The sequence below is a fragment of the Oncorhynchus nerka genome, linkage group LG16 (assembly GCF_034236695.1).
Source record: "Oncorhynchus nerka isolate Pitt River linkage group LG16, Oner_Uvic_2.0, whole genome shotgun sequence".
NCBI lineage: Eukaryota > Metazoa > Chordata > Actinopteri > Salmoniformes > Salmonidae > Oncorhynchus > Oncorhynchus nerka.
In genome coordinates this window covers 6,696,070-6,722,252 of record NC_088411.1, presented here as the reverse complement: position 1 = coordinate 6,722,252, position 26,183 = coordinate 6,696,070, and the positions used below count along the sequence as shown (strand labels likewise).

At 44.1% G+C, this 26,183-nt stretch overlaps 1 protein-coding gene across 6 annotated transcripts in view; it reads left to right on the top strand.

The window, feature by feature from the left end:
• The window catches only part of tdrd1 (tudor domain containing 1), a 76,390-nt gene extending 74,515 nt beyond the window's left edge, over window positions 1-1,875 (top strand). For all 6 annotated transcript variants that reach the window (XM_065002379.1, XM_065002376.1, XM_065002375.1 and 3 more), the window contains one exon: window positions 1,018-1,875. In XM_065002379.1, the coding sequence (XP_064858451.1) occupies window positions 1,018-1,080 (63 nt within the window). In that variant the 3' untranslated portion in view covers window positions 1,081-1,875. The remainder of the gene's footprint in view (window positions 1-1,017) is intronic.
• The last annotated feature ends 24,308 nt before the right edge of the window (window positions 1,876-26,183 follow it).

Here is a 26,183-nt window from a genome sequence, read left to right as displayed (position 1 = left end):
GGCAGTAGTCTCTAGGGGGAAGGGTAGCGTACCGAGTGGTAGCCGGGCTAGAACAGTGATTAATGCTAGTGGTGACATTCAGTTTCTGTCTCTCAGTCCCAGCTTTGATGCACCTGTACAGTAAAATGTATTTTTGTGCGCTGGCTATCCATTTATTTTGCCCTTGTTTTTGGTTTGTTTCTGTGAAATCTCATTCATTGAACCTTATGCTCTTTTAACACTAGAACAGCCAACGTCTTTTGAACATGGTCTTTTGAGCGTCATGTGATTTAACAATTGTAATATCGCTGCCATTTTTAGTCATGTCCCCCTCCGTCCTTGACTTTTCCTAAGTAAGTCTTTCACACTTACGTTGTGAGAATTTCAATACCACAGAGTTTGTGATAAGCAGTTTTACGAGGACACAACAGTTAGTTGCCCATCTCATAATGCCCATTGAAAGTACACCTGAACTATATCAAAACGAATTCCACACAAAAAATAATAAGTAGCATAAAGGCAAGATTAAATAGACAATATTCTGGTGGTTGACAATATTATCAATTGTGAATGAAGAGACTGAACAGTGCACCTTGTGTAATTGACAAAAAATTGAAGACTTCACCACACAAAAAAAACTATTGGAAAGAGCAGATTCTATGGTTTCTGAAACACCTACGTTTGCCAAACAACTCAAGGGTTCTATTTTGATCACTTTTTTTGTAGAATAACCTCTCTTTCATGCGATACACACATGAGCAGTCGTGGCAGCATATAGCCTAAGCACAGACTAGTTACATAACTTTAAATATGCTGTTCTTTTGAAATACATTGTTTTTTAAGACCTGCCTAAACGAAATTATTTTCTTTGTGATGGTGTATATTAAATTGATTTATTAGACTGTTAAAATAGACACGACAAGGGTGCGACATTGGCCTGGATTAGTATGCCTCACGGCCCGGCGGTTCTAGTGTTAAGGACCATCTTCTGCCCAAAGTGTAGAACCAACATGTTTTGAACCCCCTTCTCTTTCACAGATTGATCAACTGGAAGAGCACATTCTGTTCCTCATGGAGAAAATGGGTGGATTGTCAAAGTGACTACCATACACAACGAGTACACAACTATGTTCTAGGAATATTCATGAATACATGAAGGTATTCAGTTTAAGTGATTTATGCTTTGCAGTTCAGTTGGGATATTCCCTCAAGGGTTTTTGGTGGGTGAATGTTGCATCTTGGCTGTGAAAGGAATTTACATTATGGATATAATATGATGGAACAGCTCTCTTGATCAGGACTTAGTTTTAAACTTTGGTTTAAAATTGCTAATCTAATTGTTTTAGGTATTGTTTAAATGAAATGTAATCATATTTTACACTTTCATCATAAACTATATCATAATTGTACTTTAAAGAAGTAAGCAATCTTAGAATTGTTATTGTTTTGTGACCATGTGGTCGGTGCATCAGTAATGTTAGGATGATTACATGATTATGTGCCTTCTCATTTAGTGTTCCACCATCTGTTGAAGAGGCATGGTTTCTCATTTACTTGTTTTAATTCAAGTTCAGTTTGGGATATGGAATGGCTTTGTGACATTAAATGAAAGCATTTACTTGAGCAGATTTCTTGATGGCTAACCAAACAGCACAGACTACATGCCGATCAGAAATGTGTTTTAGTGTTTGATCTAAGATAAGACAATATTTATTTTCCTGTGCGAAATAACTTCGCCAGATATTTGGGCCCTCATTTGCTCCTTGTAGATCTCACTTTTTGTCTAATTATCAATGTTCATTTTATGAGTTGAAGACCTTTAAAGGAGAATGTTGCTATTTTTCAAACTAATCTGTATTTTTGATGTTAATGGCATGTTATAAAAGGGTGAAGACACTTTTTTTGTGATTTTTACTTGTTTTTGAGAAACTTACCCCAGTCGTGATAGACTTCCTCATTGCTCATTGTGCAGTGTGCGGGCATCCAAAAAGCATATCCAAAAACACCCAAATATTTGCTTTTAGAAACACGCTCTCAGTATCGTGATGCAGGTCTTTAGATGTTGTACACATGCAATTGTGTCATTCCGAACTTCATCCGCAACGTTATATTCAATTTTGTGCAAGTCCAGCGGTTTCCCTCACCAGCTTGTGTTACTTCTCTGTGTAGCCTGCGCAGCAAAGAAGAAACGGTAAGTAAGTACATTCATTTATTTGACACTTCTCAATATAAAAACTGACTTATACCCATAAGTTTAACAATGAAATCTTTTAATAAAATTAGTAAGCTTTGGTTTTCAGATGTAAGAATGTCCTTGTTTTTATTTAAAATCCTCGGTTTTAGTGGCTTTCAACTTTAAATCCACCCTGAATCTACTCTTCCTGTGGGACCAAGATTTTCCAGATGTTCTGCATCAAAACTAACCTAATCACACTACCTTGGAGTTTTGAAAAATGCAACTACAACTTTGAATGATCAGAATAAAATGTTCAGTTTTGAAATACCCAATTCTAAGATTGAATCCCATCCGATTGACTGGGGTCTGTAGTTATGTTAAGACTAAGTTGGCATGAAATAGTTTTATTTGGGGGTTGTCTGTGATTGATATGCGTTGTAGCGTTAGGTAGAAACTTACGACCATAGATGTCGTCTGATTTCTGTAGGGGAGTGTTAGACATTAAATATGTAACTTTGTTTTATTGCATTTGTGAGATCATTTAAGATAACTTTTCAATGATGCTGCCGACAACAGTTTTCAAGAAGTTCCATTGGTGATGGGAAAATGTATTCTGTTCAGGGACATACAGTACGTCATCACGTACAATCTTTCATATTGTGGTCAGACGCTTATGTTAGGAACTCAGTCCTGCCGGTGGTCAATTGACGGATGTTAAGGCTTACATTGTCCCCTGAAGCCAACAAGTGAACTTACACCCAACGGGGGGGGTTGAGAGGAAATGATATGGGTTGGTTGTGGTTAGTTTTTTAAAATGGTCTTTTCACTCATGGTATACAGTAGATAACACCGTAAACCCAAGGCTAAATCTGCATAAACATTGTTAGTTCACTGTTACCTCAACATCAAAGTCGCGCTTCTCTAGACCCCATTCTATATTGTAGTTAGATGTAGGGCGGTTTGCATCGAACTCTACTTAAAACTGATTTATGAAGGGGTTTGTCCTAAAGGGTTATTAAAAAAGGTAACCAAGTGGTCACCTTGCATTGTATGTAAGCACTTTTTATGTAGGTTTTGTGTGTGCGCCGTTGGTTAGTTTAGGCACTCAAGGCTGAGAGGAAAGGGTTGTCCTGTCCTGTGATCAGACCAACCAGTTTGAAACCACCAACAAACTAGACAATAGGTTGTCTCTTGTATCCAAGTGTCTGTGTTGGAAGTGAGGGTTAAGACATGTCTTTGCTCCCCTTTCCAAAATGTTTTATAAATAGCCAGATATGTGACTTTAACCATGTCCGTTGTGGTTAATGTATTTAGAACCAGAGAACAGGGGTGATTCAAACATGATTATGTTTACAAGTTGTTACAAATCTCTTTTGGCCCAACAACTAGGGGGGGGGGGGGGTAGTGAGACCCGTAACATGACTCATGCAAATTATAATAGTGGAAAAGTAAGACTGAGAACGAAATAACCACAGACCATTAAATTACCGTCAAACACTCATGGTTTATTTGAAAACACACAGTAATGGGGGGAGCAGGAAAAGGGGCTGAGCTGGACCCAAGGAAAGAAATAATAAGTATCCAAAAACATCCCTAAGCTAGACTAGCCTACTTCACCAACAGCTAACTAACCAAAAATACAGTGAGTGGTTCGCCCAGTTCTAACTAGTGATTTTATACAAAGTATTCCTACGGGTAATGTATGCCCATGGGCGACTTATCTTGGTATCCCCTTTTCCCACCATCAAACAAACACCATAACAAAACCAATACTCCCAGGTGGGGACAAAGTGACATGTAGTTGCAAAAACCGAACAAGAGATCTACAGACAGATGGCATTAACAGAGATTGAGCTCTCGAGCAAACAGACAGGGTTTTTAAACCAAGGGAAAGGGAATGTGTTAGGGTAATGGGAACAGGAGGAGGTGTGTCTTCTGATTGGGGAATGATTGTCACGCCCTGGTCTAAGTATTTTGTGTTTTCTTCATGTATTGGGTCAGGCCAGGGTGTGGCATAGAGTTTTTGTATTGTGGTGTGTTTTGTCTTGGGATTTTGGAATGTGTGTATAGTGGGATTGTAGCTTAGTGGGGTGTTCTAGGAGAGTCTATGGCTGTCTGAAGTGGTTCTCAATCAGAGGCAGGTGTTTACCGTTGTCTCTGATTGGGAACCATATTTAGGCAGCCATATTCTTTGGTTGTATTGTGGGTGATTGTCCTGTGTGTCTTGATGTCCTGGTTAGAGGTTAGTAGACACTTGTATAGGCTGTTTTCGTTTTGTAGTGTTAGTGTTTTGTTGTGTGTTACGTTTGTTTATTAAAGATGAATCACAATAGACACGCTGCAGTTTGGTCCGACTCTCCTTCACCATTAGAAAGCCGTTACAGAATCACCCACCACAGGACCAAGCAGCGTGTCAACAGGCAGGAGCCACAGGAGAAGCAACAGAGGCAGCAGCAGCAGGAGCAGCAGCAGCTACAGTGGGAGAGATTGCACTACCTGGAGAAATGGACATGGGAGGAGTTACTGGATGGTAAAGGACCCTGGGATCAGCCTGGAGATTATTGTCGCCCCAAAGCAGAGCTGGAGGCAGCAAAAGCAGAGAGGCGGCATTATGAGGAGCTAGCACGGCAGAGCGGATGGAAGCCTGAGAGTCAGCCCCAAAAATTTCTTGGGGGGGGGGGTTCACAGGGAGTATGGCTACGCTAGGTAGGAGACCTACGCTAACTTCCTGTGGTTACCGGGGGGCGAGAGAGACCGGGCAGGCACCTTGTTATGCAGTGGTGCGCACGGTGTCCCCAGTGCGGGTGCATAGCCCGGTGCGGTATATTCCAGCTCCTCGTATCGGCCGGGCTAGAGTGGGCATCGAGCCAGGTAAGGTTGGGCAGGCTCGGTGCTCAAGAGCTCCAGTGCGCCTGCACGGTCCGGTCTATCCAGTACCACCTCCACACCCCAGCCCTCCGGTAGCAGCTCCCGCACCAGGCTTCCTGTGCGTGTCCTCGGTTCATTACCACCAGTGCCAGCACCACGCATCAGGCCTACAGTGTGTCCCGCCTGTCCAGCGCTGCCGGAGCGTCCCGCCTGTCCGGCGCCGCTGCCGGAGCTTCGCCTGTCTGGCGCCGCTGCCGGAGCCTCCCGCCTGTCCGGCGCCGCTGCCGGAGCGTCCCGCCTGTCCGGCGCCGCTGCCGGAGCGTCCCGCCTGTCCGGCGCCGCTGCCGGAGCGTCCCGCCTGTCCGGCGCCGCTGCCGGAGCCTCCCGCCTGTCCGGCGCCGGATGCCGGGCGTCCCGCCTGTCCGGCGCCGCTGCCGGAGCCTCCCGCCAGTCCGGCGCCGCTGCCGGAGCGTCCCGCCTGTCCGGCGCCGCTGCCGGAGCGTCCCGCCTGTCCGCGCGCCGCTGCGCGGGAGCGTCCCGCCTGTCCGGCGCCGCTGCCGGAGCCTCCCGCCTGTCCGGCGCCGATGCCGGAGCCTCCCGCCTGTCCGGCGCCGCTGCCGGAGCCTCCCGCCAGTCCGGCGCCGCTGCCGGAGCGTCCCGCCTGTCCGGCGCCGCTGCCGGAGCTTCCCGCCTGTACGGCGCTGTCAGAGCTACCGCCCCTCATGCCAGAGGCGCCAGAGCCCCTCATTCCAGAGGCACCAGTACTCCTCTGTTCAGCGCAGCCAGAGCTGTCAGTCTGCCCAGCGCCGTCTGAGCTACCCGTCTGCCCAGCGCCGTCTGAGCTACCCGTCTGCCCAGCGCCGTCTGAGCTACCCGTCTGCCCAGCGCCGTCTGAGCTACCCGTCTGCCCAGCGCCGTCTGAGCCACCCGTCTGCCCAGCGCCGCCTGAGCCACCCAGCGCCTGCCTGAGCGCCGCCAGTCTGCCCAGCACCGCCAGTCTGCCCAGCACCGCCAGTCTGCCCAGCGCCGCCAGTCTCCCAGTCTGCCCCAGTGCTCCCAGTCTGCCCAGCGCTGCCAGTCTGCCCAGCGCCGTCTGAGCCACCCGTCTGCCCAGCGTCGCCAGTCTGCCCAGCGTCGCCAGTCTGCCCAGCGTCGCCAGTCTGCCCAGCGCCGCCAGTCTGCCCAGCGCCGTCTGAGCCACCCGTCTGCCCAGCGCCGCCAGTGCCGCCAGTCTGCCCAGCGCCGCCTGAGCTGCCAGTCTGCCCAGCACCGCCAGTCTGCCCAGCACCGGCAGTCTGCCCAGCGTCGCCAGTCTGCCCAGCGCCGCCAGTGCTCCCAGTCTGCCCAGCGCCGCCAGTCTGCCCAGCGCCGCCAGTCTGCCCAGCGCCGCCAGTCTGCCCAGCGCCGCCAGTCTGCCCAGCGCCGCCAGTCTGCCAGGATCAGTTAGATCCGCCATTCAGCCAGGATCCGCCAGTGTGCCAGGATCCGCCAGTGTGCCAGGATCCGCCAGTCTGCCAGGATCCGCCAGAAGTGCCAGTCAGCCAGGATCTGCCAGATCCGCTTGTCAGCCAGGATACGCCAGTCAGCCAGGATCTGCCAGTCAGCCAGGATCTGCCAGATCCGCTAGTCAGCCAGGATCAGCCAGGATCCGCCAGATCCGCTAGTCAGCCAGGATCCGCCAGTCAGCCAGGATCCGCCAGTCAGCCAGGATCCGCCAATCTAGGGAGGGATTGCGACCAAAGTATTACAATGAATACCCACAAGATCAACAAAGTCAACCTTACTAAAATCATCATTTTTACACACGAGACAAAGCATCTGCTAATACATTTTCAGAACCTTTTTTATGCCGTATCTCCAAATTATAATTTTGCACAATAAGGGCCCAACGCATTAGGCGCTGGTTCTGGTTGTACATTCGGTGGAGAAACACTAAGGGGTTATGATCAGTGTATATACAATCACCGGTAGGGCACTGGAACCAATGTCCTCTCACTGTGTGACCAAACGCTAGTTCAGCCGGGCTGAAACCTAGGGACTCCTGCACAGTTTCACGAGCAGCAAACAAAACTAGAGGAACTCCCTCATCCCAATCTTTCTCAGATTCCAAACAATATTTACGTAGCATAGACTTCAATGTCTGACGCCAAAGTTCAATCAATCCTTCTCAGAGGAATGGCCTCGGGAAATCTCGTTGCCATACACGATTGTTAACAGAAACTGGTTACCCGATTGTGTCTTCGGTAACGGTCCAACACAATCAACCACCACATGTTTGAATGGTTCACCTATGACAGGTATTGGACAAAGAGGAGCAGGAGGAATAACCTGATTTGGTTTTCCTGTTATCTGACAGAACTGAGTCACATCTTGTTTTAAACCTGGCCAAAATAAATGTTGAAGGATCCGATCATAAGTCTGTGATTCCTAAATGACCAGACCACTGGTGATCATGAGCAAGGGATAACACATTTTGTCGAAAGGCTGTAGGAATCACTATTTGGTAAACAGCATTCCAATCTCCACCCGCGTCAACATGGGATGTCCATTTACGCATGAGGAGATTACCATCAATGAAGTAAGCCACCTTCTTCTTTACCTCTTCCAATGAGACAACACTAGAAAAACATTTAGCGAGCTTTTTGTCAACCTTTTCAGCTGCTCACGAGTGACTGGTCACTCTATTGCATCAGCAATAAGTTCAACATTCTTCGATTCTTTCCTGGGTTGTTTGTCAGAGGTGATCAGCTTCCCAGAGGTAGCACACAACCCATCCTCTTGATCAACCTCTTTGAACAGAACAGTGTTCGACAAATCTATCACGTCATCCTCTTGTCGTGCCTGAGCACGAGTGACGGCACAAGCGGGGAACACATGTGGATAACTCTGTGCCAGCTCATTGGAGACTGAGTAGTCACTTTTATCCAATACTTCCAATACGGGTACTACCTTTCCTCCGGCAATATCGTTACCCATTCTAAAGGTCACACCTTTTACTGGCAACATAGGACATACCCCCACTCTGAATATTCCACTGATTAACTCGGTGTACTTTCAAAACCCATTTCAATACCCTGAACTAACACACTGGAACAACAGTATGTATCGTCGGATAAGGGCAACACATTGGACAATATAAACGACTGCGCCGCACGCTTCGTCATTCGCAAGGGACACAAACCCCTCAAATGAACGGTTCATAACTGCGGTCGGGGACTGGGACTTTCAAACTACAGTTACTCTGAGGCACCTGTTTTGTTGCAGACCTCACAACCGTACGAATTAGACCAACACCTGTTGAATGGCTTGGCACGAAGAGGCATCCCTTGTTTGCGTTTTAGCAGGAAGCAATCATTAATCATATGTCCCACCTTATGACAATAGAAACAGGGATGCACATTTTTCTGGCGTGCTTGATATACTACTGCTGACTGACTAGGGCTAAAAGTAGGCAATTCAGTGGCTCTACTCTCAGTTTGAGCCGAAAACACACTCTTGTGAGTCAACACACTCTCTGCCAACACAGACGCTTCTGACAGGGAGGATACTTTCTGGTCATTTAGGCAAACTACAATGCGTTCGGGTAAGCAATTTTTAAACTCTTCCAACAAGATTAACTCCTGGAGAGAGTTGAAATCAGTTACCTTACTAGCAGCATGCCATTCATCAAACATATTTCCCTTGTCTCTAGCAAATTCCACAAGTCTTACTAGAAGACCTCTTATGAGACCTAAATCTCTGTCGGTATGCCTCAGGCACAAGCTCATAGGCGCGAAGAACTAGCTTTGACCACTTCATAATTCAAACTGTCTTCCAGAGGTAGCGCTGACAAAACCCCTTGGGCTTTACCAGTTAATTTACACTGAAGTAATAGACACCATATCTCTTCAGGCCATTTCAATGCTACGGCTATACGTTCAAAAACACAAAATAGGAGTCAACCTCTGCCTTAGTACCTTTTGTTCAGAGAGTCAATCTGCCTACTAATGTCAAAAGTGTTGGAAGCTCCAGCTGGTGAGGACGACTCACTAACAGTCAAAGCAGGAACGAAGGCTAGCCTCGCTGTCTCTGCCTCCAGTTCCATCTGGCACATTTTTAACTCCATCTGCAGCTGTTCTCGTTATTTTTCTGCCTCAATTTTACACATCTCCAACTGGAGAGTCTCCCGCCTAATTTGGGCTCTCTCTTCTGCCTCCAGTTGGAACTGTATTGAACGGACATCCCTCCTGGCATCACCGGTTGACTGGGGAGAGTGGATCAAAACGGGGCAATGTGGCTGGAGCTTTAGCCTCGCCCTCGTTCTCAGACACCAACGGGCTTACAGGAGCAGCACCATCCCCTACAGGGGTAGTAGGCTCAGGCAGCGGTAATACAAGCACTTGCTCTTCCAACAATACATTTAACACTAGCTTTTTAACCTCCGCCTTAACTACATCCTGCGGAATTGATAACTAATAATGGTCAGCCATGGTCATTAAATCAACTCTACGACATTTATCAAGAACCTCACACGATGGGTTATCCAAAAAGGATGTCAAATCAAATGTAGCCATTTTGAACTACCACACAAGAGCCAACAAATAGCAAACACTACTTCTACATCAGCTATGACGCTCAACACTGAACTAGACCACTATAACAATCTGCATGAGCCCCCACTTATGTTACGTATCCCTTTTGGCCCGACAGTCTAGGGGGGATGGTAACGACACCCGTAACATAACTCATGCAATTTATAATAGTGGAAAAGTAAGAGTGAGAACGAAATAACTACAGACAATTAAATTACCGTCAAACACTCATGGTTTATTTGAAAACACACGGTAATGGGGGGAGCAGGATAAGGGGCTGAGCTGGACCCAAGGAAAGAAATAATAAGTATCCAAAAACACCCCTAAGCTAGACTAGCCTACTTCACCAACAGCTAACTAACTAACCAAAAATACAGTGGGTGTTCCACCCAGTTCTAACTAGTGTTTTTATACAAAGTATTCCTACGGGTAATGTATGCCCATGAGCTGCTTCCTGTGCTTGGCCCTCCTATGTTGAACATAATAAACGGCTCTCTATCCACTGGATGTGTACCAAACTCACTAAAAGTGGCAGTAATAAAGCCTCTCTTGAAAAAGCCAAACCTTGACCCAGAAAATATAAAAAACTATCGGCCTATATCGAATCTTCCATTCCTCTCAAAAATTTTAGAGAAGGCTGTTGCCTTCCTTCCTTCCACTGCCTTCCTGAAGACAAACAATGTATACGAAATGCTTCAGTCTGGTTTTAGACCCCATCATAGCACTGAGACGGCACTTGTGAAGGTGGTAAATGACATTTTAATGGCAACGGACCGAGGCTCTGCATCTGTCCTCGTGCTCCTAGACCTTAGTGCTGCTTTTGATACCATCGATCACCACATTCTTTTGGAGAGACTGGAAACCCAAATTGGTCTACACGGACATGTTCTGGCCTGGTTTAGATCTTATCTGTCGGAAAGATATCAGTTTGTCTCTGTGAATGGTTTGTCCTCTGACAAATCAACTGTAAATTTCGGTGTTCCTCAAGGTTCTGTTTTAGGACCACTATTGTTTTCACTATATATTTTACCTCTTGGGGATGTTATTCGAAAACATAATGTAAACTTTCACTGCTATGCGGATGACACACAGCTGTACATTTCAATGAAACATGGTGAAGCCCCAAAATTGCCCTCGCTAGAAGCATGTGTTTCAGACATAAGGAAGTGGATGGCTGCAAACTTTCTACTATTAAACTCGGACAAAACAGAGATGCTTGTTCTAGGTCCCAAGAAACAAAGAGATCTTCTGTTGAATCTGACAATTAATCTTAATGGTTGTACAGTCGTCTCAAATAAAACTGTGAAGGACCTCGGCGTTACTCTGGACCCTGATCTCTCTTTTGAAGAACATATCAAGACCATTTCGAGGACAGCTTTTTTCCATCTACGTAACATTGCAAAAATCAGAAACTTTCTGTCCAAAAATGATGCAGAAAAATTAATCCATGCTTTTGTCACTTCTAGGTTAGACTACTGCAATGCTCTATTTTCCGGCTACCCGGATAAAGCACTAAATAAACTTCAGTTAGTGCTGAATACGGCTGCTAGAATCCTGACTAGAACCAAAAAATTTGATCATATTACTCCAGTGCTAGCCTCTCTACACTGGCTTCCTGTCAAAGCAAGGGCTGATTTCAAGGTTTTACTGCTAACCTACAAAGCATTACATGGGCTTGCTCCTACCTATCTCTCTGATTTGGTCCTGCCGTACATACCTACACGTATGCTACGGTCACAAGACGCAGGCCTCCTAATTGTCCCTAGAATTTCTAAGCAAACAGCTGGAGGCAGGGCTTTCTCCTATAGAGCTCCATTTTTATGGAACGGTCTGCCTACCCATGTCAGAGACGCAAACTCGGTCTCAACCTTTAAGTCTTTACTGAAGACTCATCTCTTCAGTGGGTCATATGATTGAGTGTAGTCTGGCCCAGGAGTGGGAAGGTGAACGGAAAGGCTCTGGAGCAACGAACCGCCCTTGCTGTCTCTGCCTGGCCGATTCCCCTCTTTCCACTGGGATTCTCTGCCTCTACCCTGTTACGGGGCTGAGTCACTGGCTTACTGGGGCTCTCTCATGCCGTCCCTGGGGGTGCGTCACCTGGGTGGGTTGATTCACTGTTGTGGTCGGCCTGTCTGGGTTGGCGCCCCCCCCTTGGGTTGTGCCGTGGCGGAGATCTTTGTGGGCTATACTCGGCCTTGTCTCAGGATGGTAAGTTGGTGGTTGAAGATATCCCTCTAGTGGTGTGGGGGCTGTGCTTTGGCAAAGTGGGTGGGGTTATATCCTTCCTCTTTGGCCCTGTCCGGGGGTTTCCTCGGATGGGGCCACAGTGTCTCCTGACCCCTCCTGTCTCAGCCTCCAGTATTTATGCTGCATTAGTTTATGTGTCGGGGGGCTAGGGTCAGTTTGTTATATCTGGAGTACTTCTCCTGTCCTATTCGGTGTCCTGTGTGAATCTAAGTGTGCGTTCTCTAATTCTCTCCTTCTCTCTTTCTTTCTCTCTCGGAGGACCTGAGCCCTAGGACCATGTCCCAGGACTACCTGACATGATGACTCCTTGCTGTCCCCAGTCCACCTGGCCATGCTGCTGCTCCAGTTTCAACTGTTCTGCCTTACTATTATTCAACCATGCTGGTCATTTATGAACATTTGAACATCTTGGCCACGTTCTGTTATAATCTCCACCCGGCACAGCCAGAAGAGGACTGGCCACCCCACATATGCTCTCTCTAATTCTCTCTTTCTTTCTCTCTCTCTCGGAGGACCTGAGCCCTAGGACCGTGCCCCAGGACTACCTGACATGATGACTCCTTGCTGTCCCCAGTCCACCTGACTGTGCTGCTGCTCCAGTTTCAACTGTTCTGCCTTATTATTATTCGACCATGCTGGTCATTTATGAACATTTGAACATCTTGGTCATGTTCTGTTATAATCTCTACCCGGCACAGCCAGAAGGGGACTGGCCACCCCACATAGCCTGGTTCCTCTCTAGGTTTCTTCCTAGGTTTTGGCCTTTCTAGGGAGTTTTTCCTAGCCACCGTGCTTTTACACCTGCATTGTTTGCTGTTTGGGGTTTTAGGCTGGGTTTCTGTACAGCACTTTGAGATATCAGCTGATGTACGAAGGGCTATATAAATAAATTTGATTTGATTTGATTTGATTTGACTTATCTTGGTATGTGATAGGGTAATGGAAACAGGAGGAGGTGTGTCTTCTGATTAGCGACTGATTGGGGAATGATGATTGCCACCTGTGAGGAGGAGAGAAAATAAATACACACACAGGATACCTGTATCCGTAACACAAGTAAAGTGGGCTAACAAGAACGGAGCTTTTAACAGGAGAGAACGTCTTCAGCACAAGTATTTGTTGGTTTACCTGTAAAAATGTATAGAAAGTACACTGTATAATAAGATGTTTAAACACTGAATCTGTCTGGACATTTGTGTGCGTGTTGTCCGTGGTTGATCTCTGTTTATATCATGAGGCTAGCTTTAGTGTAACTTAACATCTCACAGCGTGAAGTTATTGGTAATTTATTTTCAAAGTAGCTGTTTTACCAGTCAGAAGTTTGGGGACACCTACTCATTCCTTTTTGTTGTTGTTACTGTTTTCTACATTGTAGGATAATAGTGAAGACATCAAAACTATGAAATAACACATGTAAGTAACCAAAAAAGTGTTGAACAAATCAAAATATTTGAGATTCTTGAAACTAGACACCTTTTTGCCTTGATGACAGCTTTGCACACTCTTGGAATTCTCTCAACCAGCTTTGAGGTAGTCGTCTGGAATGCATTTCAATTAACAGGTGTGCCTTTCCCACGTACTGTTTGTTTTCTGTGCGCATATAAGCAACAGTACAATCTCTGACGTGCAGCATGTCACACAAACTCGTCACTTTTTTCTACCCAAACCGTGCCAGCCCTCCCAAACTCCTGTCTCACCATGGCAGTTGGGATCACTGTCTAAGTTGGCTCTGTTCGGTGTTGTCTGCGGTGAGGCAGAAATAGAGCTGCACCTCATGGAATTTTGAGATATTTGACAAAGTGTCATAAACTGCAGAATATGTTCTTTCTGATACTATACTGAACAAAAATATAAATGCAACATGCAACAATTTACAATTACAGTTCATATAAGAAAATCAGTCAATTGAAATAAATGCATTAGGCCCTAATCTATGGATTTCACATGACTGGGAATACAGATACCTTTAAAAAAGGTAGGGACGTGGATCAGAAAACCAGTCAGCATCTGGTGTGACCACCATTTCCCTGAGGCAGTATAGACACTTTTATTTTTATCTTTTAACTAAGCAAGTCCGTTAACTTGTTATGGCTGCAATCCCACTAACGGGATAAGTGTCATCAACAACCGCTGAATAGCATAGCGCTACATTCAATAAATATTACTACAAATATTTATATTCATGAAATCACAAGTGCAATATAGGAAAACACAGCTTAGCCTTTTGTTAACCTCTCTAGGGTACGTGGGATGCTAGCGTCCCATCTGGCCAACATCCAGTGAGATTGCAGAGCGCCAAATTCAGTTACAGAAATGCTCATAAAAATTCAGAAAACAAAACATATTTTACATAGGTTTAAAGATTAACTTCTTGTTAATCCAACCACAGTGTCATATTTATAAAATGCTTTTCGGCGAAAGCATACCTGGCACAGAACATACCTAGCCCAGAACATAGCCCAGTTGACAAATTATTACAAACAGTAACCAGCCAAGCAGAATCGTTACAAAACTCAGAAATAGAGAGAAAATTAATCCCTTACCTTTGATCTTCATATGGTGGCAATCAGAAGACATTCATTTACTCAATAAATGTTCCTTTTGTTCGATGAAGTCTGTTTATATCTACAAACCTCCGTTTTGTTAGCGCGTTTTCTTCAGTAATCCACAGGCTCAAACGCAGTCAATACAATCAGACAAAAAAAATCTAATTGTATCCGTAAAGTTCATAGAAACATGTCAAACGATGTTTATATTCAATCCTCAGGTTGTTTTTTAGCCTAAATGATCTATAATATTTCAACCAGACAAAAACATTGTCAATATAAAAGGTAAACAAGAAATGCACTTGCCATGAAAAAGCTCTGCGACACGGTAGGGTCCACTCGTTCAGACTGGTCTTACTCCCTCATAAGAATACAAGCCTGAAACGATTTCTATAGACTGTTGACATCTAGTGGAAGGGATAGGAACTGCAAATAGAGTCCTAAGTCAATGGATACTGTAATGGCATTGAATAGAAAACTACAAAACCAAAGAAAAATCCTACTTCCTGAATGGATTTTTCTCAGGTTTTCGCCTGCCAAATCAGTTCTGTTATACTCAGACATTATTTTAACAGTTTTGGAAACTTTAGAGTGTTTTCTATCCAAACTACTAATTATATGCATATCCTATCTTCTGGGCCTTATTAGAAAGCTGTTTAATTTGGGCATGCTTTTCATCCAAAATTGAAAATGCTGCCCCCTACCCTAGAGAAGTTAGCTCCAAACTAAGCCTATGTAAACTTCCGACTTCAACTGTACATGTTATTCAATGATTGCACCCACACTGTTCACAAGTGTCTGCGTGGCCAATTGCTTCTATTTGTGGCACTCAACGCGCTGCAAGTCCGATTTAGGAGCATATACCCATGTGCCATCGCCTCAATGATTTTTAGGAGCATATACCCACGTGGGTGATTGAAAGATGAACTTAGGTCCACACTCCAGTCGTTGTAGTAATGCTGTAAATTTGGTTGCCAACCGCCATATAAAGTCCAAATAAAAGCCATATAAAGTCCAAATAAGAAAAAGGATGGAGGAGCGATGACAAATGACTTTGGTTTAGCGTTTTATCTTTGGATTAATTGTCGGGGTAGAGGACCTTGTGCATTTAAGGTAAAATAACAACCCAATGTTTACATCCCAGGACAAATTAGCTAGCAACAGCAAGCTAGCTAGCTAAATTGCCATAAATGTTTAATGATTTTTGACCTGTCCCTAAATTAATATAATTGGTTTAGAGTTTATTTTGATATTTCAACCTACGTGTCCTAATCGCTTCTGGTGTGGTTGAATAAAATAACGTGCGCACGATGGCGCACTCGGATGCATGCCCGTGTCCAGTTTGGTCAGGATGTTAGAATGTACATTTACAAACGGGACCATATATTACCAGTATTAACTTTTCTCATTACAGTCCCTGTTTTACTGTCGTGAGTTACAGTTCGGTATCTTAATGCATTTGAATCTAAATTACAATAAGCTTCCCAGTGTGTCGACCTCCAAAATCAATTTTGTTTCTGGTGTCCTTTGACAGCTCTTTGGTATTGGCCATAGTGGAGTTTGTAGTGTGACTGTTTGAGGTTGTGGACAGGTGTCTTTCATACTGATAACAAGTTCAAACAGGTGCCATTAATACAGGTAACGAGTGGAGGACAGAGGAGCCTCTTAAAGAAGAAGTTACAGGTCTGTGAGAGCCAGAAATCTTGCTTGTTTGTAGGTGACCAAATACTTATTTTTTTCTCATTTTGTCTGTCATAGTTGAAGTGTTCCTATGATGAAAATTACAGGCCTCTCATCTTTTTAAGTGGGAGAACTTGCACAATTGGTGCCTGACTAAATACTTTTTTGCCCCACTGTATGTAGATATATGTAGATATTCAATAAAAATCAGCCGTTTCCAGCTACAATAGTCATTTACAACAAATATACAACATTTACAATGTCTACATTTGATGTTATTTTAATGGACAACGAAATGTGCTTTTCTTTCAAAAACAAGGACATTCTAAGTGACCCCAAACTTTTGAACAGTAGTGTATATTTGACCAAAAATCTACTAGTTTTCTAATTTGAGAATCCTGGGGAATCCTCACTATAGGAGCCCGATAAAATTCCCACCAAGTGGACTAACTCTATTGGTGCAATACGTAGGGTGCTTGCCTTTCATGTCACCAAGCTGAGTTTGCTTCCCTGCCCAGCCATTCACTACATTGGAGTCAGAAGTGAAATGGCGGCTGTGAGGCTGTCGGAATGTGTGACCCGGTCGTGTGAGGGGGCTGAGTAGTCAAAGCAGAGGTACGTACGTCCCTTCCCGTTTAGAGAGGACAGCATAGTGACTTTTTTTTAGTGACTTTTTTTTGTGTTGTAGACCAAGCACACCAAGTCAGATTTTTTTTCTGCACACCTGGTCTGACTGCTGCTGAAATGGTATGTCCGCTTCCAATCCAATTACGTTTGATCCAAACAAGCTTCAGAGTTAAATAGCAACTATTACAATACCTTCCAGTGCATGTTACCTGCTGACAGGCCTTTTTTCATGTTTCCTTCTGTGTTTTTCGTTTTACATGTACAGTATATTGTGTATTTTTTTAATTGGAAACAAGATATCCAAATACCATGTTATAGCTTTCTATGAGACTATTTATGGCTATCCATTCTATGAAATTATATCTATGCTATGGAAAAAAACTGTCCTTTCTCAACTAAGATGTCCCCAAACCAGTGTCTATGATTTTTTTTAAATGACCTAGGTATTGGCAGTTATGGTTTTGATTTAAAATCATTTACACCGTACGGTAACTTCATCCAAAAGGACACTGAGGGTAGATGGATTCTATTGTACCTTACTATTGATGAAATACGGATAAGTGTAACGATGTGCGCTGAGAGTTGGGAAGCAAGTTCAGGGGGTGAGTGTTTTAATCAATAAACACAACATAATACAACATAATAAAACACGAACAACGCACAGACATGACACAGGAACATAAACAATGACGCCTGGGGAAGGAACCAAAGCGTGTGACATTTATAGGGAAGGTAATCAGGGAAGTGATGGAGTCCAGGTGAATCTGTTGACGCGCAAGTGCACATAACGATGGTGACAGGTGTGCGCCATAACGAGCAGCCTGGTGACCTAGAGGCCGGAGAGGGAGCACACGTGACAATAAGCCTTCTTAACAAACTCCGATGCCTCTTTCTTAGAAAATATGATTCTGTAATGAATAATGTAATAAACAATGATCTTCATTGTTGGTGATGTTAATACTGTGTAGAATACAAATCTAGATAGATCGGTTCATTTGCATAATTATCATCCAAAAACACTTTCTGCGACCAGTTAACAAAAATTCAAAAAGTATCCTGATCGCTGACAAACTACTAATGGCAATTAACCTTTTACAAACTGGTAAATCTCCTGGCTTTGACAGTATACCAATTGAGGTGTTCAGGGTCTTTTTTTTTTTTTTTTTTACATAAATCAAATAACCTTTGCTCGCCTGCTTACATTTTTCATTTGAAAAGGGGGAACCAAAAGAGAGAAACTGATTACATTACTATTGAAGCAGGAGGAAAATAGCCAAAATAAAGGCCCTGTACATCTGGAGACCCCTCACTTTATTGTGCTGTGACACCCATATTCTATCAATTTGTTTAGCACTTAGGATGAAGAAAGTAATAAGCAAAACGTGAGCATTCTGGCTTTATTGAGGGTCTGACACTGTTGTAGTCCATGTGGGGTCAAACGACATCAGGAGGGCTAGCACGGAACATTTGAAAATGGATTTTAAGGAACTGATTTTAGCATTAAAACACTCCAAAAAACAGCCAATCATTTCAGGTCCAGTACCATCGTTGGGCCACTGACACCTTCTGGAAACAGAAGATACTCTACAGGAATGACAGTCCATCCAAATCATCTTGGCTCCTGGACTCATTTCAAGGCTGCGTTGAAACAATGACTTATCAAAGACCAGCTCAGCTAATCCCTAACATTGTGACAATGAGTCATCATAATTCTGCATTAAATGTACCCTATTCTTGGGGCATTGTGTCCTTGGGGCAGACACAATGTAAGTAACTTAATTTATATCACCCTAATTGTCCAGGATACCTCTGTTAATCCTACAGCTATTGCATGCAGTAATCATGAGCCTATGAACCAGAGTTGCACTTTTAGCACTGAGGCAGTGTGCCCTAGTAGGAAGACCACTTTGTGCAGCTCACCCTGCATTATAAAGTCTACTTCTGATAAACTTCCCAGTAAAGCATTAAAACATGAGCCTGAGAAACAAGGTCCATGAAGAAAATAACTAGCTTGTAACAGATGACATATTCTGACTATCTCTTACTTAGATAATACCGTTGATGATACAGTGGTAGTAATACATGATTATAACATTGCCACACGGGCAGTGTTGCGGTCTATAATCAAGGCAACATTCCTGTAAAGCTTAGCGAAGTAATAATACAGGTTCATCTGCCTCACCTAAAGCCCATTCTTGTGGGACGCTGTTATAGACCACCAAGTGCTAACAGTTAACAGTTGGGGGTGACCAGTGAAACATACCTGCTGGAGCACGTTCTACAGGTGGGTGCTGCAATGGTGACCAGTGAGCAGAGATAAGGCGAGCTTTACCTAGCAAGGACTTATAGATGACCTGGAGCCAGTGGGTTTGGCGACGAATATGAAGCGAGGGCCAGCCAACGAGAGCATACAGGTCGCAGTGGTGGGTAGTATATGGGGCTTTGGTGACAAAACGGATATCAACAGAGAAGTATATTTTCTGGGTGATTTAAATATTGACTGGCTCACATCGAGCTGCCCACTCAAGAAAAATCTTCAAACTGTAACCAGTGCCTGAAATCTGGTTCAGGTTATCAGTCAACCTACCAGAGTAGTTACAAACAGTACAGGAATGGAATTATCAACATGTATTGATCACATATTTACTAACGCTGAAGAAATTTGCTTTAAAGCAGCATCCAAATCCATAGGATGTAGTGATCACAGTATAATAGCCATATCTAGGAAAACCAAACTTCAAAAGGCTGGGTGTAATATAGTGTATAAGAGGTCATACAATAAGTTTTGTAGTGATTCATATGTTGATGATGTAAAGAATATTTGTTGGTCTGTGGTGGCTAATAAGTACGCACCCATTAAGAAAAGGACTGTAAAAACGGTTAAATCCCCTTGGGAAAAATTGTATGGATGAGAGGGATGAGGCAAAAGGAATGGCAAATAAGTCTGGCTGCACAACTGATTGGCAAACGTACTGCAAATGAAGAAATCATGTGACTAAACTAAATAAAAAATAAACTATACTATGAAACAAAGATACATTATATAAAGATAGTAAAAAGCTTTAGAACACCTTAAATTACATTTTGGGGAAAATCAGATGGCTCATCACAAAACCCACTGATATTGCCAACTACTTCAATGACTTTTCATTGGCAAGATAAATGAAACTTAGGGATAACATGCCAGCAGCAAACACTGACACTACACATCAAGTATATCAGACCAAATTATGAAAGACATGAATTGTACTTTTGAATTCCGTAAAGTCAGTGTGGAAGAGGTGAAAAAATGATCGTCTATCAACAATGACAAGCCACCAGGGTCTGACAATCTGGATGGAAAATGACTGAGGATAATAGCGGACGATATTGCCACTCCTATTTGCCACATCTTCAATTTAAGCCTACTAGAAAGTGTGTTCCCTCAGGCTTGGAGGGAAGTTATTCCGCTACCCAAGAATAGTAAAGCACCCTTTTCTGGCTAAAATAGCCGACCAATCAGCCTGTTACCAACCCTTAGTAAACTTCTGGAAAAAAGTGTTTGACCAGATACAATGCTATTTCACAGTAAACAAATTGACAACAGACTTTCAGCGTTCTTATAGAGTAGGACATTCAACAAGCACGGCACTTAAACAAATGACTGATGATTGGCTGAGAGAAATTGATGATAAAATGATTGCCGGGGCTGTCTTGTTACACTTCAGTGCATTTTTTGCATTATCGATCATAGTCTGCTGTTAAAAAAACATATGGTTTATGGCCCGTGTTACCCCCTGCTATAATGTGGATAAAGACTTACTTGTCTAACAGAAAACAGAGGGTGTTCTTTAATGGAAGCCTCTCAAACATAATCCAGGTAGAAGCAGAAATTCCCCAGGGTTGCTGTTTAGGCCCCTTGCTTATTTCAATCTTTACCAACGACATGCCACTGACTTTGAGTAAGGCAAGTGTGTCTATGTATGCAGATGACTGCAACACTTAACAAAGAGCTGCAGTTAGTTTGGGAATGGGTAGCAAGGAATAAGGTAGTCCTAAATATTTCCAATAGTATAAGCATTGTAATTAGGACAAATCCTTCACTAAACCCTAAACCTCAACTACATCTTGTAATGAATAGTATGGAAATTGAGCAAGTTGAGGTGACTAAACTACTTAGAGTAACCTTGGATTGTAAACTGTGGTGAAAACATATTGATACAACAGTAGGTAAGATGGGGAGAAGTCTGTCCATAATAAAGCTCTGCCTTCTTAACAACCCTATCAACAAGGCAGGTCCAACAGGCCCTGGTTTTGTCGCACCTGGACTACTGTTCAGTCATGTGGTCAGGTGCCACAGAGGGACTTAGGAAAATTGCAGTTGGCTCAGAACAAGGCAGCACGGCTGCCCCTTAAATGTACACAGAGAGCTAACATTAATGACATGTATGTCAATCTCTCATAGCTCAAAGTGGAAGAGAGATCGACTTCCTCATTACTTGTTTTTGTAAGAGGTGTTGAAAAGCTGAATGTACCGAGCTGTCGGTTTTAAATACTAGCACACAGCTCAGACACTCTTGCAAACCCCACAAGACATGCCACCAGAGGTCTCTTCACAGTCCCCAAGTCCAGAACAGACTATGGGAGGAGCACAGTACTTCATAGAGCCATGACTACATGGAACTCTATTCCACATCAGGTAACTGATGCAAGCAGTAGAATCAGGTCAAAATACTCCTTATGGAACACCAGTCAAAAGTTTTAGAACACAGGCTTGGAGGGTTATTTTTTACTATTTTCTACATTGTTGAATAATAGTGAAGACATCAAAACTATGAAATAACACATATGGAATCACATAGTAACCAAAAAAGTGTTAATCAAATCAAAATATATTTTATATACTAGATTCTTCAAATAGCCACCCTTTGCCTTGATGACAGCTTTGCACACTCTTGGCATTCTCTCAACCAATTCCTTGAGGTAGTCACCTGGAATGCATTTAAATTGTAACAGGTGTGCCTTCTTAAAAGTTCAAAGTTGTGGTAAATCGTTCCTTCTGAATGCGTGCTTAACCAGCACGGCTACCACGGCATTCTGCAGCGATACGCCACCCCATCTGATTTGCACTTAGTGGGACTGTAATTGGTTTTTCAACAGGACAATGACCCAAAATCTCTAGATCACCTTTATTCCACACAGACAAAGCTCTTCCTCACCCTCCATTTGGCAAATCGAACCATAACATTATCCTCCTGATTCCTGCTTACAAGCAAAAACTCAAAAAGGAAGTACACGTGATAGGCTCAATTAGGAAGTGGTCCAATGAAGCGGATGCTAAGCTGAAGGGACTGTTTTGCTAGCACAGACTGGAATATGTTCTGGGATTCATTCGATGGCATTCAGGAGTTTACCACATCGGTCACCGGCTTCATTAATAAGTGCATCAAAGACATCATCCCCACAGTGACTGTACTGTACATATGACAGGCAACATCCGCACTGAGCTAAAGGCTAGAGCTGCCACTTAAGCAGTAAGACACTAACCCGGACGCTTATAAGAAATCCCGCTATGCCCTCTGATGAACCATCAAACAGGCAAAGCATCAATATAGGACTAAGATCGAATCCTACTACACCGTCTCTGGTGCTCATCGGAGAGACAGGGCTGGCAAACTATTGCGGATTACAAAGGGGAACCCCAGCCTGTGGTGGTTATTACTGTATTATCAAATGAGGGGAGACAAACTTATCACACAAGTCAGAGTTATACTAAATCTTTATTCACTTATAAGGGAGCAAGGTCACTACATGCACACAGAGTGAGTGGGGTTAGAGCTCTAATAATAAGGGGTTTATATAGAACTGCTTAGTAATGGTTGGTTCCACCTCTCCCCAGCAGATCAGGGCAATATAAGCTACCTTGCTTATTCTTGTGGTTATGTGTATCAGGTCATAGCACACCAACAAGTGATAACGTTAGTTCCGTTACTCCTTTCTCCATCTATTCTATCGTCCCACAGCTGTGCCCTTGAAAGATAGTCAAAGAACAGGATGGGCTGAAGAACTCTAGTCACTTCTCAGAGGCCCTTTTTTATGCCGTGTGACCAGTTTACTCAGAAGCATTGAGAAATGGAAACGATATAGGTCTATCTGTTCCTAAAGCTTATCGCTATCCCATGTCCTTGACTACACTCCTAGACCAGCTGCGGGGAGTGAATGTTGAAGAGAGTAAACCTTCTTTCTCAGAAGCACAGGATTGGCACTAAAGAAATGTCTTTACTATTGTTAAGCATATTAATTGTTAACTATAAATATTAAACAAAAAGGTAAATATGTGATTTTTCTGCCCAGCGACACAAGCCCACCAGATGAACTATACTCACTTCGAGGCAAACCAACACTGAACCATGCATGAGAGCATCAGCTGTTCCTGACGACTGTGTGATCACACTCTCCATAGCTGTTACGTTCCCCAGTTTATGTGTTGTAGTTTGTGTTTGCATGTGTTTATTTCAGGAAATGGCTTCCTGAAACCCCTCAAGCAGCTGATTGAGCAGCTGATATTTTGTGAGTTTGTTGCTCAGATAGAGCTTATTTGATGTCGTTTGTTAGTTTGTTTGAAAATTGTTTAATATTCTGTTTCATTTGTTCCCAGGGGGAGAATGGGAAGGCACTTTGGGAGTGCTTAGGCAAGAGGCCCGCGGGCATACATATACCCGTAGCATATTCGCTGTCTAGGCACACTAGGTAAGACCTGGGCGGACCACCCCCTGTATTTTGGTTAGGGCACCAGGAGGTGCTAAATTAGGTAAGTAGTGGGTAGGCAGGTAAGATAGGAGAGGGGGAGGTTTTGAGATTTACTTTCTTTGCTTTGGTTCCGTCCAGCCCCTTTCCCCATATTACCGTGTAAAGGAATAAAGTCCTTGTAAACGGTACCACATTCTGCTTGTTGTCACTTTTACTCGCACCTACAGTCCATACCTTTTTCGCTTCACAGAGAGTTTAGTTGTAGCAGGGTGTTGCGTTCCCTCTTCATAGAGGCGTGCGTAACAATAGCCGATGTGAGCAAGACCTTTAAACATTCACAAGGCCGCAGGGCCAGACAGATTACCAGGATGCGTACTCCGAGCATGCGCTAACCAGCTGGCAAGAGTGTTCACTGAATTGTTCAACATCTCCCTGACACATTATGTAATAACTACATGTTTCAAGCAGACCACCATAATCCCTGGGACCAAGAACGCCATGGTAACCTGTCTAAATGACTAAGGCCCCATAGCACTCACATCTAACACCCGAACAGATCCATGGATGAAGCAATCTCTATTGCACTCCACACTGCCCTTTCGTACTTGGACAAAATTAACACCTACGTGAGAATGCTCAGCGTTCAACACCACAGTGCCCTCGAAGCTCATCCCTGGGACTGAACCCCCCCCCCTCCCCTCCCCCCCCCTTGCAACTGGATCCTGGACTTCCTGACGGGCCCCCAGGAGGCGATGGTAGGCAACAACACACATGCCACACTGACCCTCATCAAGGGGACCCCCTCAGGGGTGCGTGCTTAGTCCCCTCCTGTACTCCCTGTTCACCCATGACTGTGTGGCCACCCACGACTCCAACATCATTAAGTTCGCCGACGACACAATGGTGGTAGGCCTGATCACCGGTGACGATGAGACAGCCAATATGGAGGAAGTCAGAGACCTGGCAGTGTGTTGCCAGGACAACAACCTCTCCCTCAACGTTAGTAAGACAAAGGAGCTGATCGTTGAGTACAAGGCTGTAGCGGAGAGGGTCGAGTGCGCCATCTATCATGGTCTAAACACACCAACACAGTCGTGTAGAGGGCACGACAATGCCTCTTCCCCTCAGGAGGCTGAAAAGATTTGGCATGGGCCCTCAGATCCTCAAATGTTCTACAGATACAGCAGAGACCAACTTGACTGGCTGCATCACTGCTTGGTGTGGCAACTGCTTGGCATCTGACCGCAAGGCATTAGAGGGCAGTGCATACGGACCAGCCGATCTCCCTGCCATCCGGGCAGTGTCAGAGACTCCAGCCACAAAAACAAGATTCTCTGGTCTGATGAAACCAAGATTGATCTCTTTGGCCTGAATGCCAAGCGTCACATCTGAAAGAAACCTGGCACCATCCCTACGGTGAAGCATGGTGGTGGCAGCATCATAATGTCAGGATGTCTTTCAGTGGCAGGGACTGGGAGACTAGCCAGGATCGAGGGAAATATGGATGGAGAAAATGACAGAGATCCTTGATGAAAACCTGCTCCAGAGCACTCAGGACCTTAGACTGGGATGAAGGTTCACCCTCCAACAGGACAATGACCCTAAGCACACAGCCAAGACAACACAGAAGTGGCTTTGAGACAAGTCTCTGAATGTCCTTGAGTGGTCCAGCCAGAGCCCGGACTTCAACCCAATCGAACATCTCTGGAGAGACCTGAAAATATCGGTGCATCGACGCTCCCCATCCAACCTGACAAGAGTTTGAGAGGATCCATAGAGAATAATGGGATGAACTCCCCACATACAGGTATGTCAAGCTTGTAGCTTGACAAAGTACTGAGTAAAGGGTCTGAATACTTATGTAAATGTCATATTTCAGTTGTTTTTGCTTAGTCATTATGGGCTATTGTGTGTAGTTTGAGGGGGGAAAAATTATTTCATGCATTTTTAGAATAAGGCTGTAACGTAACAAAATGTGGAAAATTTTTAGGGGTCTGAATACTTTCCGAATGCATTGTATATGTGGGGCTCCCGTGTAGCACAGTGATCTAAGACACACAGTGCAAGAGGCAGCAGGTAGCCTAGTGGTAAGAGTGTTGGTCCAGTAACGGGAAGGTTGCCGGATCGAATCCCAGAGCTGTCAAGGTAAAAATATGTCGTTCTGCCTGCCCCTGAACAAGGCAGTTAACACACTGTGCCCCGCTAGGCTGTCATTGCAAATACTATTTTGTTCTTAACTGACTTGCCTAGTTAAATAAAGGCTATAATTAAAGTAAGATCTTAGAAAATAAAAGTATTTTCACATTACTTGGTTCCTGCCGGATGGGGAAGGTTTTTATTTTTAGAACTCACAAAACAAATGTTAGTATTGGATTCTTTCTCTCAAACACTACTGTAAACTATAAGGATTGTGGGAGGTCTCAAGATTTTACTGATAAGTGGGACCAAATAACATGTCAAGAGGGATGGGCCTAATTTTGTATACAAAAAGGTACTCCTGATCGCCAGTGATATGACAATTCTAGTTGTATGTGTGTAAAGAAAAAATCTATTCCTGTGGTTTGATAGGGTTACATTTATTTTCTAGTAGCAAAACAATACACTCACCTAGCTGTAGCAGATCAGGCTGACTAGCCTAAATACATTTCCCAGAGCTTGAAACACCCACCTAATGGTGAAACGATTGTTTTTACGCCCTTCGGACTTGGTGTGCAGGCCCTTAGGCATCTCTGAAAGTTTTCAATTGAACTGAATTGATAG